Source organism: Monodelphis domestica, chromosome 2, assembly GCF_027887165.1.
Source record: "Monodelphis domestica isolate mMonDom1 chromosome 2, mMonDom1.pri, whole genome shotgun sequence".
In the NCBI taxonomy this organism is placed as follows: domain Eukaryota; kingdom Metazoa; phylum Chordata; class Mammalia; order Didelphimorphia; family Didelphidae; genus Monodelphis; species Monodelphis domestica.
Genome location: NC_077228.1, coordinates 196,970,327 through 196,985,095, shown reverse-complemented (window position 1 = coordinate 196,985,095; position 14,769 = coordinate 196,970,327). Strand labels below are relative to the sequence as shown.

Here is a 14,769-nt window from a genome sequence, read left to right as displayed (position 1 = left end):
TACCCACAACATACCCCCTGCTACCTCATTGTAAGCTCCTTGAGAGTAGATACTATTTCAGTTCGGACATTGTTATCTGTAGTATAATCTTTGGCGCATGGCCCAAAGTGGAATAAATGCATGGACTAGTGGAGTAATGAGTACTCCCCCATCTGACTGTGCTTCTGACTTTCAAGACTTTAAAACAAAGGACTCAGCTGAAGTCTTACCTAGGAATTTTACTCAGTACTTGGGACATCCTCACTCTACAGTAATCATTCTGTCATGCAGCCTTCTCCCTCCGGAACATCTTCCTCCCATGCCATTTTGTCATTTATACATTTTCACTCATGTCTAACTCTTTGTGACCCCATTCAGGATTTTCTCAGTAAAGATATTGGAGCAGTTTGTCATTTCCTTCTCTGGCTCATTTGACATATGAGGAAACTGAGGCAGGTAGGGTTAAATGTTTTGCCCAGGATCACGTGGCTTGTACATTTCTTAGGCTGGATTTGAATTTAGGAAGAGGAATTTTCTTGACTTCAGAACCAGTGCTCTATCCACTGAGCAACTTGGCTGCCCCTATACCACATGGCATGCCAGTCCCCAATCTCTCATTGGTGAATTCTTCTTGTGCCTCCATTTTGGAGCGGGTCCCAGGTTGGTCAGCCTTCTTTCCCCTGGCTACGCTTCTGATTTTCTGGACTTGAACACCTCTCACTCCCCTTCCTTTTTCAGTTCTCTTGTGTTTTGTCCATCCCCATTAGAAGGTAAGCTTCATCCCTTTTTTTTATATTTGTATTCCCAGTATCTAGTGCAGTGTCTGGCATATAGTAAGTAAAGGTGGCTTAATATATGCATATTGTGTGCCTGCCTAAGGGGTGCCCTCTCACAGCAGGTCTTTAAGCAAAAGTTAGTCCTTTGTTGAATATAATGTAAACAAGATTCTTGCTCAGATTATCTCCATAGAATTTAATAAAAAATAAACTAAGGCACAGAATTTTGAGCTTTATCAATTTATTAGTAGGACATGAACCTGTTAATAAAGTCAGTCAAATGGCCTCAGGCCAATTACTCAGAGGAAGAAGAGCAGCTACTTTTTCATAAGCGTAGAACACAGAACTGGAGAGGAAGCTATGGTTATTGGGCTGACAAGATCACGGAGGTGAGCATAGCTTGATTGTTACATTAAGAAGAGGAGGCTAACACTCTCGTGGGGCTAGTGACTATCCATCCCTCTCTGTCTTAGAGGAATACTTGATTGATTCATGGGAGCCCTCTGCATCTGGAGGCTAGGGATAATGGACCAGACCCAGCAGATTTCCTGGCATTCAGGAAAGTGCTAAGACCTTCCTTAACTATACAAGGACAGGCAAGGATAGACAGTATATTCTGCAGAAATGCACCGGGTCAGCTTGTAAATCTTCAAAGACAGCAAATAGAGGTCATGGAATTTTTCAGGTGCTGAAGTTATGAGGGGTACCAAGTTTTCTTTTAACTACCTTAGAAGGATAGCCAAACTCCTGTGACTGAGAAATGTTCACTGTTTGAGTCCACTTGCAAGGTTAGAGATAGTGGACCAGAGTCTCTGGTGTTTCCCTGTAGCTCTCAAAGAGAACAGATTTTCTTGAGGCAAGTAGTTAATACAAAAACTGGATTTCTAAACCTAACTCATTACAAGCCAGCTGAATTTTTGAACTAAGTTCAAGGACAAAGAACTGGGACATACGCAGTGATAGGACAAAATCAATTAAGTAGGAGAAATTAGAAAAATGATATAGAATCAATTTAATTTCTTCAAGTTACAGATTGGATTAGTTGGCCTCCAGAATCCCTTTCAATTCAGATTGTATGAAACCGAAAAACTAATTACAGAAGCCAGCAGCATCTGCCAGAATTGGGACCTTAAGCTAAGAGCAGCAGGACGGAAAGGGCTATGTACAGGGCACAAAATAAGTGGCATGCTTCTGAGTTCCAGGTGACTTTGAGCTCTTTGTCTTCCTGGTACTCTGGGTCACACATTATCACAAGGATATGAGGGATTGAGTCAGCCTTCAGAGAGAATGGTTTGGGCTCCCTCTCAGAGGTCTGATTTAGGATGTTCTTCACCTGGAAGGAAAGGATTTATGCTAAAGGCAACAGTGGGAGTAAGATGGTGGCCAACTCTGAGATCATTTCCAACTAGAAGATTTTCTGATGCCCATCAAAATTAAAGACAATGGTACAGGGGGAAGTTGGGTGTCTCAGTAGATTGAGAGCCAGGCCCAGAGATGGGAGGTCCTGGGTTCAAATCTATCCTCAGATACTTCCCAGCTATGTGACCCTGGGCAAGTCACTTGACCCCCATTGCCTAGCCCTTATTACTCTTCTATCTAAGAACCAATATCCAGTATTGATTCTAAGATGTAAGGTAAGGGTTTAAAAAAAAATGAAGACAACAGGTACCCACTTCCCCCTTTTTCAATATCTTCTCAGCTCCCTAGTCTCTAAAGCTCTTGAATCCAGCCTGTACCTGAACAAAAATCCCAATTACATCATCTCTACCCACTCCAGTGACAGAGACAGCCAGGAGGGGCCGTGTTCTGAGCTCTCTTTCCCTCTGACCAAGCTGGGGCGCCCCCTTTCCATTACAAAAAAGCAGAGGCAGCTGTTTCTTCACACCTCGACTCCCTATCCTCTAGCCCCAGAGCTCCAGCTATGGGGGTCCAGATTTTCTCACCAACGTCATCGTTTCAGACAACAGCTTTTCTTCCACAGCCACGGCCAGGAGCATCTGTCGTTCCTCTTTCAGTTCTGGGAACAGAGAGCAGAGGTGGATGAAGAAGAAGAGGCTGTGGGTCTTCCTTCCCAGACTATGTCCCAGGCTGTGAGGTATACCCAGAAATACTGGGATAATACTAATACTAAAAATAGCTAGCATTGATATAGCACTTTCGGGGCAGCTAGGTGGCACAGGGATAGAGCACTACAGTTGGAAACAGGAAGACTCCTCTTCATGAATTCAAATCCAACCTCAGATACTTACTAGCTATGTGACCCTGGACAAGTCACTTAATTCTGTGTGCCTCAGTTTTCTCATCTGTAAAATGAGCTAGAGAAGGAAATGGCAAACCATTCTTGTATCTCTGCCAAGAAAATCCCAAATAGGGTTGTGAAGAGTCAGACACAGCTGAAACGACCCAACAATAACAACATATTGGGATTTGCAATTTTATTTTCACAATCCTATAAGGAAGAGGCTATTATTATCCCCATTTTATAAATGAGGAAACTGAGGCTGAGAGAGATTAATTGACTTATCCAGGATCACCCAAAAAGGATTCAAACTAAGGTCTCCCTGACATCAGCCAGAGCTCTATGGAATGTATTGCCAAGGTGTCCGGGCTGGGCTGAGCACTGGGGGTCATTCTCCGGGAGACTAGTCAGAAAAGGAAAGAAGAAATAGCAGCCTTCATCTCTGTGAAATTCACAGATGAAGGGGGAGGAACTATCGGTTCCAATGAAGCTCCCCCAAATAAATGACTCTGTCCCCAGGACATCATCCTGACCTAGTTTCTTACCTATTAGGGCCTGAAGGAAGCCCAGTATGGCATCACCCTTTGGGGCCATGAAGCTTCCACCGCTGCTAAACAGGATGCTCAGGACTGGGTCCTTGGAGTCATCCAGCTCTTCTGTGAGAAGGACCTTCATTACCTGGTGGCCAAGAGGATGACAAGAGAGCTGTCACTCTGTGATCCTCAACTGCCCCCAAAACAGCTCTTTGGAGTTGTACCTGCTGATTGCCCCCATGCTCTCATGCTCACTCCTCCTCCCTAGCTGAGCTGAGGTCATAGGGAGCTCTCACCCTTTCTTCCAGTTCCTTCAGGGTCCCTTCCTTTAGATGCTTCACAAGGGAATCCAGCACATTCTTTCTCTGGTCTTTTTCCAGGTCCTGGAGCTCGCCATTCAAGTCCATCAACTTCATCTGAAGATCATTGAAGTTCTGCAGAGGCTGGGAGGGTTCCTCAGTCTGCCCTATGGAAGAAGGGGGAAAGGCTGAGCAATAGCTTGCACTGGCCAGCCTGCTTGCCCCTTTTCTAAGACCCTCCCGCATGCAGATTTCTTCTCAGGGACTCAGCCAGAAGATTCTTTTCTTCAGACTTTCAATAGCTTGAGTTCTCATTAGAACATAGAATGAGAGCCAGAAGAGACTTGAGAGGCTGAGTCCAACCCCTCATTTTACAAAGAAGGAAACGGAGGCCCACAAAGGTTAAGTGACTTGCCTAGAGACACAGCAAGTTGTCTATAGAATGATTTAAACCTAGGGCTTCCTGACTCCAAGTCCAGCCCCGAACTAGAGTTTCTTAACTTGGAGTCTATGAATTTTTTTGATTCTTAAAAAAAATATTTTGGTTGCTGAATTTCAATAGAATTGATCTTGTTTACAATCCCTCTGCATATAAAAACATTCTCAGAAGGGATCCACAGACTGGTCTGTGACATGATAAAGGTTAAGAACCCCAGCACACCACCACGTTGCCTCCCAAATTCATTTTCTCCTGCTAGGAACCCAGGTAGGCGGAGACCTCCACACCTTTTGGGATGGGCTCAGAGCCTTGACAACTTTGCCCTCCTTGGAGTTGGAGTCTCCAAGGAGAACCACCCAGGAAGTAGGAATAAACTACTGATCCCAGACTTCTTGCTCCACCTCCAGATTACAGGAGTCACTGATGGCCCTTTTGAGCTCTGAAGTCCAACTACCTTTTGGCTGGGGGCCTGGGTTCTTACCTGATCTGGAGCCACTACCACTTTCTGTAACAAAAAAAGAAATGGTCACAGGAGGTAAGACTTAACAGCAAGGACTTCTTACCTAAACGGTATCTGTCTGATCATAAATTTAGAACTGGAAGGGACTTGAGAGGCTGGGTCCAATTTCCTCATTTTACAGATAAGGAAACTGAGGCACCTAGGGGTTAAGTGAACATCCACATATCCTCCAACTGACTCATTTGTACACCCAGTATCAAGCACAGTGTCTGGCACACAGTAGGCACTTATTAAATGCATACTTGCTTAATATACTATAGCTTCAAGGTCCTTTGTGTGTCAGCCTCCTGGTATCGATGTCTTCTTTATACTGTGCCCAGATTTAAACATAACAATCTTTGATGTTTGTGGTTTGAATCTTTTCCCTATCTCCATCTCCAGCATTCTGGATCCTGAGGAGGGAGCTACCTTTCCTATCCACCATGGGCTCTCTGGATAATTATAGGATACTAGTTCAAGAATTAAGAGACACCTAGTTGATACAATGGATAGAATGCTGAGCTTGGGGTCAGGAATACTCAACTTTTCAAGTTCAAAACCAGAATCAGACACTTAGTAGTTATGTGATCCTGGGCAAGTCACTTAACCCTATTTGCCTCAGTTTCCTCATCTGTCAAATGAGTTGGAGAAGGAAATGGCTATCCATTCCTGTATCTTTGCCAAGAAAACTTCAAATAGAGTCAAAAGGAGTCAGACATGATTGAAATGACTAAATAATAACAAGAAGAAATGATAGAAGAAATGACTTTTCCCTAATTTCACTCAGTTGATTAAATGGTGGAGTTGAAGCTAGAACTAAGGGCTTTTGACTTCTAAACTGTTCTTTCCATTACAACTAACCTATCTCTTTATACAGCTGGTTTTTCCTACCCACTCACCCTGATTCCTGCCCCAGGGCCTTTCTTCCTATTCTCAGATAGGGCAGAGACAGCCCAGGAGCCAGGGATCTAGACTACACTCTCACAGATTAGCTGGTTCCCCTTCCATTCAAAGGTTGTTCCAACCTGAAAATGCTCTACAGAGACAGCTCAGGAAGGGTTAGATTTTCTGGGAAAGAGGGCAGAGAGGCAGAAAGAAGCTGTCCAAATGGCACACTTACCTAATGAGAAGGAATTTTTGTCATCAGAATAAAAAATTCCTGGAAGACAGAAAATAAGAATAGTTCACATTTGGGCTACCCATGAGTTTTCTGATCAATCAATCAATCAATCAACACCAAGTAGCTACTATGCACCAGACACTGTGAGCACTGGTAGGTTCAAAATGAGGCAAAAGACAAGTCCTTGCCCTCAAGGAGCTTACAATCTAATGGGGGGAGGGGGGGAGGAAAACAGACAACATGCAAACAAATATATATTATGACCTTCTGATTTATCTTACTGATGAAATAACTAAAGCTTATCAAGGTTAAGCAGTTTCCCCGGGGCCATACTGCTAGTAAGAATTTAGTGGAGGAGTTGAACTCACAAGTTCAGCAGACTATCCTTGACTATAAGTTGCCTTTCGATGGGAGACAAAAAGAATTTTCCCCCAGCTTCATTCCCCCAAAGAGCCCCAGAAGGGCCATTTATAATTTTGTGTTGAAAGGGTTGGGGTAGATCCCATAGCGGTAATCGGTAATCTGTGGGGCACCAGATCAGAATCAAAACCCCAATTCTAAAAGCTTTCCCATTCTCCTTCCCTGCCACCTTCCCATCCTACCCCAATGCCACTTCTCTTATCTTTGAGCAGAGTCTAAAGGGGAGCACTAATGATGGGGACTCTGGGCCCCTCCACAGGGCTCTACTTACGACAGCACTCCTTCTCAAAGACCAGCAGGTTTGTCCTAAAGGCAAGAACACTCTTAGAAGGGATGGTGACGGCACAGCTGTTATTGTTGTACAGCTAGGACAAGAAATGAAGATAAGAGAGAGGCAGAAAAGGCAGTCCTGGGTAGTGTTTGCAGGGTCAGAGCAGAGACAGAGGGAGGGCAGGGCATGATGTCTGGCCCCCAGGATACTGCAGGTCTGAGCCATTTGTTGTTCCCCCCAAGATTCTAACCTTTATTTTCTCCAGCACTACTTGGAACAAGGTCTCTAGGAAATATTTCCGGTGTACTTTCTGTTCCTCTGTCATCTCCACAGTTTCTACCACTATATACAGATTCTTCCCCTTTTCCTTTAATGCCTGGACTAAGGAAGGCTGCTCTTCTTTCAGCTTCCTAGAGAGTAGACAACCAGGCAGAGTGTAAATTGAGAGAGCTTCACCTCCACAACATTCCCCGACTCACTACTGTCCCCACGACCAGCTAGGAACCCACTTATCCTAGGAAATAATTTAGCTTTTGAGAAGAGGGAAAAGGAAATGCTGGCAAAAGGTAGAAGGGATTGCCAAGGACTTCTTAGGAGTCTCCTTTAAGCCCAAACTAATCCTGGAGGCAGAAGGGCACAAGGATGCAGATGTCTAGTTAGGAGAGCAAGACAATCTGAAGATTCTTCCCCCTGAGGGCTTCTAGAACATCAGGGCCAACTAAGCCATTCTTGGTGCAACTCCAGACTTGGATATAGTTCTAGGATCAATCTGGTCCACTCTGAGAGAACCAGCACAGAGGAAAAGAGGGTTGCTATTCCCTTTTCCTTCCTAAGAAGCAAGAACCTCCTATAATCCCAGTTCAAATAATTCCGATGGCTTTGCAGGCCCTGCAGCTGTGCAATACCCTGAAGCTGTCAGGGCTCCCATGAGATCTGGCTGGTAGTTTTTCCCGGTGAAATGCAGTGTGTCCTCAAGGTGTGCTCTCTTTGTAGCACTTCCCCTATGGGGGAAGCAGGATAAAGATCTTACAGAAAGAATGGGGGGGGGGGTGTATGTATGGGGGGTAGCTGAGCAAACAGGGTATATAGTCTGTATAGACTCCTGGCCTCCCTCCTAGCCAAAACTGTCTCTTCCCTTTCCCTTCCCAGTCTTACCGAAGTTGCAAAGACTCCTTTCCTTTCTCAGAGATCTCGAAGTGCTGTAACTGCAAGTCATACCCTTTATTGCAATCAACATTCACCTCCAAGGATATGCTTTGGGGTAATTTCAATGAAATGTTCATCTTCTTTTCTGCATTCTCCTCAACCCCATACTTTTTTCTTTTCTTTACCTCTGGAGAAAAGAAAGAGAAGGCAGAGATAATAGGCTTCAGATAGCCAAGAGGTAGCACTTATCCTTTGCCTGGAAAGGACTAATTGAAATAGCATATTTCCTCCATTGTCCTTTTACTTTCCCAAGGAAGTTCACCACCAGTTTCTCTTCTTACTCTGTCCAGACTATCTGAAGATTTCTCTCTCAGTAGAGGGGTCATGGGGGTGGCTGGGGGTAGGAGTGGGAGAGTGGAACTATGGAGGTCCCTAAAGACACTGGAAGGAACCAAGTGGCTTCTGAGTTGAGCACTGAAGGAAGGTGAGGATTTGAATGGCAAAGATGAGGAAGGAAAGAATTCCAGGTATGAAGAGGAAGAAAACTTTTGAGTTTGTTGGAACAGCTAGCAGTCCATCTTAGCTAAGAGACAGATTTTATGAAGGGGATGATGCTAAATGAGGGTGGAAAGGTTGGTTTGACTGTGCATACATACCCTTTTATCCAGCAATACCACTACTAGGTTTGTATCCCAAAGAGATCAAAGAAAAAAAACCGATAGGTACAAACATATCTATAGCAGCTTTTTTTTGTTGTTGTTATTGTTGTTATAATAAAGAATTGAAAATCAAAGGGATATTCATCAACTGGGAAATGGTGAAATAAGTTGTGGCCTATGATTGTGATGGAGCACTATTGTGTTATAAGAAATGATGAGGAGAGCAGTTTCAGAAGACAAGGCAAGACTTCTATGAACTGATTCAAAGTGAAGTGAGAAGGAAAAAATAATTTTAAAAAATCTGGCCTCAGACACTTCCCAGCTGTTTGGCCCTGGGCAAGTCACTTAACACCCATTGCCTAGCCCTTACCACTCTTCCAAGATGGAAGATAAGGGTTTAAAAAAAAAAGCGAAATGAGAAGAACTGGGAGATCATTGGGCACAGTAATAGCAATGTTGTAATGATGATCACCTGTGAAAGACTTGGCTGCACAGATCAATATGATGATCTAAGACAATTCCAGAGGACTCATGAAAAAAATATGATCCACCTCCAGAGAGAGAATGGACCATTGCCTGGCATACAGCCATTAGTAAATGCTTGCTGTTTGATTGGTCCCCAGTATCCTGTCTCTCCCCAGTCACCCACATCATACTGACCTGTAGAGATATGCTCATCCTGGCTCTCCAGAAGGTCATCCATAGTAAGCCCCGTCTTACAGTATCGAGGTTTAAAGAAAGGGAAAAAGCTCTCTCTTTTGTACACAAGAAAGCAACAGTGGAATTTGTCTGCATCAATAAGGCTCTCAAGGGGAATTAGGTTTCCCTTTCGGTCCAGTTCCTGGACCACACTTCTAGTGATCAGCTCAAATGTGGAAAGCATTGTCCTGAGGAAGCTGTTAGGGAATAGCAAAGGGGTTGGGGGAGACCAGCTTCAGGACAACAGCACTGTCAGAGAAAAATGCCCCAAGGTAACTAGGAGCACTGGGTTTGCGGTCAGGAAGACCTAAGTTCAAATCTAGCTCAGGCACATTCTAGTCTATGTGACCCTGGGTAAACCACTTTACCTGTTTGCCTCAGTTTCCTTGACTATAAAATAAGGATTGTACCAATACCTATCTCATAGGATTGTTGTAAGGATCAAACTAGTTAATATTGTAAAGCACTTAGCAACAGCATTTGGCACACAGCAAGCATAAATAAATAAAAAGATAAATGCTTATCTCTCCCACCCAATTTAGATTACAGGGCTACAATGGAATATCTGGCCCATCTTTGGACTTTATTTACTGGAGAGATGATCATAAAGGTAGTTCCTTAAAGGAAACTGAAAGAGAAAGGATGAAGTCCATAACGGAAAAAAAGCAAGGAATTGGGAATGGAGCACAGCTCCTTTCTTATCCGTAAACGGCAAGGTTACAAACAGAGCCCCCCCCCCCCCCCCAGTTTCAGAAAATTTGGCATTCCCTTCCTTTTCTGGACTTCTCTCCATTCTGACAGTTTTCTCAGTCCTTGATTCCTCTGCTTTCCTCCACAGCTCAAGACTCTCCCAATTACAAATCCTGTTTTCCCTGGGCCACCTTCCAACTCCCAGGGCCCACTACCCAGTGGGAGATGGGTAGGAGAACACTAGACATGGGAATCAGACCTCCCTAGCTATGAAACTTCTCCCTGATACCTAGTGGTTGTGTCCGTGTGCAAACACTTACCTTGTGTGAGTCTTAGTTTCCTTACCTACAAAAATATGAAAATAATGTATGTAAAGTGCTCTTGTTGTTGAGTGACCTTCTCTTGGTTATATGAAAGCTGTATCAATGGCCTCTTCTCCTTGCATCCTCATCTCCATTCCCATGAGCTAACCCAGAAGTCACTTCCAATATTTTATTCCAACTTGCATCTGTTTGAGTCAAATTTCTGAGGATCACCAGGATATTTCCCTAAATGCATGACTCCAATGATACCATGAATCATGTAGCAGTCCCTAATGAGAAGATTTTTGAATGCATTGTTATTCCCTTCCTGGATTTCACCATCCCCAAAGAGCTTACCATAGGGTTTGCAATGCTATTCAGCAGTTGTGATGTTCGAAGAATTTGTTTGCTCTGAAAAGTCTGGTGTGGATCCTAGTTGATGTGTCTCAAGGAGCTTCGAAAGAAAAATGAAACTTGTACAGGTCACAAACTAGTTAAATAAAGTCCCTCCTCCACTTGTTGGGTGGGGCAGGAAAATCTTTATTCAGGGACCAATTTCCTAGGCTTACGCCAAATATATCTTATTTGATATGAATGAAATGAAAAATGAAAAGGGGAGCCAACATTCATTTTGTCACATTATTTTTAATACATTTGGAAATGTTGCTGTTTTATTTGTGAAGGATGGTGGGGGAAAAATGGAAAGAAATCAGTGCATCCATTTACTGGGAAATGGCTGAATCAAAAATACTACATGAATATAATAGATTATTATATCATAAAGCATTAAATATGAGGAGCAGAACATATGAAAAGTACTAGAGAAAATGACTGAGCCAAAACAGCATACACACTGACTATACAAAAATGATTACAACTAAGCCATAGGTAAGGGACTGGGTGGAGGGGACAGGGACAAAAGTAAATATGGAGTTTATTGGCTGTTTACTAATTTTTTCTTTTGTTAAAATGCACAAGACAATAAGCTGATGGTTTTGTGTAAATCATATTTCTTATTTTGTATGTAGATTTTTAAATTCAGTTTATGATGAAAAAAAAAAACACTAAGTTGGATTTGGGCAAAAACATCTTAGGCAGGGGCTCAGGTCTCCTATCAATCTGAAAATTCAAGAGGAACACTACTAGCCACACTAAAAATATCCCAAAAAGGAAAGAAAGGATACATATATACAAAAATATTTATGGCAACTTTGGATGCCATAAAATACAAATAATTCACTTTTGGAATGAAACAAAATGGGTGCCCACTAATTGTGAAATAGATGAATAAATAATGGTGAATGTCATGGATTAGTGCAAGTTTAGGAATATAAAGGGATGGATTTAGAGAAACCTGGCGAGATTTATATGAACTAATGCAGAATAAAGTAAGCAGAACCAGATGAACAATTTCTACTATAACTATGACGTTTAAAAAAAAAAGGCAAATTTGAAGGGCAAGAACTCTGGCCGAAGCAACTACCACACCCATGAATCCAAAGGACTGATGAATGGAGCATACTGCCCAGTAATTTGTAGCACTCTATCAGAGTTAGAAGTCTGGAGTTCACTAAGACACACATTTTTGGACATGATATATGGTTTTTTTAAAACGTTCATTTACTTTAGAATGTTTTTCCATGGTTATATGATTCATGTTCTTTCCCTCTATTCTTCCTACCCCCTCCTGTAGCCAATGAGCAATGGGTTTTACATGTATTATTGATCAAGACCTATTTCCTTATTACTAATATTTGCAATAGAGTGATTGTTTAGAGTTTATATCCCCGATATCCCCATAGAACCATGTGATCAAGGAAATGTTTTTTCTTCTGTGTTTCTACTCCCACAGTTCTTTCTCCTAAGTTCCTCAGAATTGTCCTGGATCATTGCATTGCTGCTAGTAGAGAAATCCATTATGTTCCGAGTGTGCCACAGTGAATCAGTCTGTGTTCAATGTTCTCCTGGTTCTGTTCCTTTCACTCTGCAATTCCTGGAGGTTGTTCCACTTCACATTGAATTCCTACAGTTTATTATTCCTTTTAGCACAATAGTATTCCATCACCAACAGATACCATAACTTGTTCAGTCATTTCCCAATGGAAAGGCATCTCCTCATTTGTCAATATTTTGCTACCACAAAGAACACGGCTATATTTTTATACACATATTTTTCTCTATGATCTCTTTGGGGTACAAACTGAGCAGTGGTGTGGCTGGATCAAAGGGCAGGCAGTCTTTTAAAGCCCTTTGGGCATAGTTCCAAATTGCCCCCTAAAATGTTTGGATCAATTCACAACTCCACCAGCAATGCATTAATGTCCCAACTTTGCCACATCCCCTCCAGCATTCGTTACTTTCCTTTGCTGTCACGTTAGCCAATCTGCTAGATGTGAGGTGATACCTCAGAGTTGTTTTGATTTGCGTTTCTCTGATTATAAGAGATTTAGAACACTTTTTCATATGCTTATTGATAGTTTTGATTCTTTTATCTGAAAACTGCCTATTCATGTCCTTTGCCCATTTATCATTTGGGGGATGGTTTGATTTTTTTTGTACAATTGGTTTAACTCCTTGTAAATTTGAGTAAAAGATTTTCCCCCCAATTTGTTGCTTCCTTTCTAACTTTGGTTGCACAAAACCTTTTTAATTTAATGTAATCAAAATTATTCATTTTATATTTTATAATATTCTCTATCTCTTGCTTGGTCTTAAAATCTTTCCTTTCCCATAGATATGACAGGTATACTATTCTATGTTCACCTAATTTGCTTAGTTTCCTTCTTTATATTTAAGTCATTCACACATTCCGAATTTATCTTGGTGTAGGGTGTGAGATGTTGATCTAAACCTAATCTCTCCCACAATGTTTTCCAATTTTCCCAGTGGTTTTTGTCAAATAGTGGGTTCTTGACCCAGATGCTAGGATCTTGGGTTTATTGTACACTATCTTGCCGATGTCATTTACCTCAAGTCTGTTCCATTGATCCTCCCTTCTGTCTCTTAGCCTGTACCATATTGTTTTGATGACCACTGCTTTATAATGACAGATATGTTTTGCTTGACTGTGCTTGTTGTACAAGGCCCATCTGTTGGTTTTAATGGAGAGAGGAAGAGTGGGACTATTAATGGTGATGCCAGAAATAAGAAAGGTCATTGAAGTATTTTTGAAATGCACAAAAGTTCAGGAGAAACAAACATGACAGTTCTGAAATGAAAATGTTGTACTTTATACATGCATACAGAAATATACACACAGATGCATATTTTTAAAAATATAAGCTGCATGGGGCAGCTAGGTGGCTCAGTGGATTGAGAGACAGACCTAGAGACAAGAGGTCTTGGACTCAATTCTGATCTCAGACACTTTCTGTGAGACTCTAAGCAAATCATTTAGCTCCAATTGCCTGATCCCTTACCTCTCTTCTGCCTTGGCACTAGTACATAGTATTGATTCCAAGATAGAAGGTAAGGGTTTTTTTTTATTTGTTTTAATGTAAGCTGCATTTAATAGATTTGATTCGAAACGTAAATCTTTTTTTCTGTTCTTTTTATATGGAAATCTTCATGTTTTTTGATGTTTGTCAAATTCAGAAATTATTCAAACCACCCCTCCCCCCACACACACACCCCTACCTCAAGGAGCTATGAATTTGAAGAGGGTCATCAGCCCCTTTTTCTTGATCTCAGGAAGCAAGGCAGGAAGTCCTGGGCCATTTGGACTAAGGTAGAAGTGTAACAGTGGGTAAGCTGGGTAGCTTAAGCAGTGGAATCTGATGGCTGGAATACTGGGTAAATCACATAGGTCAGTAGGAGACCAAATAAAAAGAGAGGAGACATCACCACAATAGCAAGGGTCAGCTAGGAAAAGAGAATAAGAGGATAAGGGAAAGGCAAGTCCCTTGGCAAAGAGAGAAAACAGGAAATAGGATAGGGACAGAGGGAAGGGGCAAAGGAACCTAGAAGAGAGGATTGTGGGCAGGGTAATGCTGCCATGAACAGTAAAGGAGAGCTCAGCCACACAGGCTGAGGCCAGACTTCACAGCATGAGTGTGGAGAACTCTGGTGACATGGACCTTTCTGAGACCCAGGCAAATTGCCCCCATTACGGACTGGTCTTCTTTATGGTCACACAGGCTAGCACGTTGTAGACACAAGGTGGATAGAGGGAACCAAGAGGACAATGGCCCTGCAACAGATTAAGGGAATCCACTGGGCCAAGAGCCAACCAGGCCAAGGGCAGATCACACTGAGTTGTGGTTCATTCATTCCCAGACTCCCCACACCATCCTCTAGAAGAAACAAGCTACATTTCTCCATTTGTTCTAGCTATGTGCTACTTGTTGAGAGTTGTCACAGTGGGGTTAAAAACTAAAGTTAGATTGCTGAGAAGGGCAGTCTCTCCTGTTTTTCAGATCATCCTGATTTGCTTCCACCTCTAACAAAAGGTGATTTCCTGGGTGAATTTTCTAGTGGAGTGGCACCAGAAGAGACAGATGGATACCAGCTGATAGTTAATTGGGAATTCTGAGACTCCAAAGCCCAGCCCTGCTCACAGTAAATTCCTGAGTTTGCCACTCAAGGGGGGGCCACAATGGCTGGTGGTGGCACTGCCCAGGACGATGGGAGTTGAAGAAAGAAACTTCTCAATCACCAGGCATGGAAGGTCTCTGCTAAGCACTGTGCTAGGTGTTGAGG

General features: G+C 42.5%; 1 protein-coding gene across 3 annotated transcripts; it reads right to left on the bottom strand.

Moving 5' to 3' along the window:
* Positions 1–979: 979 nt before the first annotated feature.
* Positions 980–14,699, bottom strand: GSDMB (gasdermin B). 3 transcript variants are annotated; one of them, XM_016430484.2, is made up of 13 exons: positions 13,708–14,699; positions 13,040–13,160; positions 10,429–10,525; positions 9,041–9,276; positions 7,731–7,908; positions 6,826–6,985; positions 6,576–6,669; positions 5,885–5,923; positions 4,747–4,770; positions 3,824–3,993; positions 3,540–3,672; positions 2,699–2,772; positions 980–2,088 (listed from the first exon to the last, which is right to left on the bottom strand). In XM_016430484.2, exons 4-13 carry the CDS (start codon positions 9,261–9,263, stop codon positions 1,885–1,887), a joined length of 1,299 nt encoding a protein of 432 aa, XP_016285970.2. In that variant the 5' UTR covers positions 9,264–9,276; positions 10,429–10,525; positions 13,040–13,160; positions 13,708–14,699; the 3' UTR covers positions 980–1,884. The 3 variants fall into 3 exon arrangements, with proteins under 3 accessions (XP_016285970.2, XP_007482357.3, XP_056672760.1); XM_007482295.3 differs by having other exon boundaries at positions 10,090–13,160; XM_056816782.1 differs by lacking the exons at positions 9,041–9,276; positions 10,429–10,525.
* Positions 14,700–14,769: the final 70 nt, after the last annotated feature.

Excerpts from the sequence above, each read along its gene's own strand:
- GSDMB (XM_007482295.3), bottom strand. The coding sequence starts at position 9,263 with ATGCTTTCCACATTTGAGCTGATCACTAGAAGTGTGGTCCAGGAACTG. Across the intron at positions 7,909-9,040 it reads GGATGAGCATATCTCTACAG|AGGTAAAGAAAAGAAAAAAG; the intron begins GTCAGTATGATG and ends TCTTTTCTCCAG. Across the intron at positions 2,773-3,539 it reads CTTCCTTCAGGCCCTAATAG|AACTGAAAGAGGAACGACAG; the intron begins GTAAGAAACTAG and ends CTCTGTTCCCAG.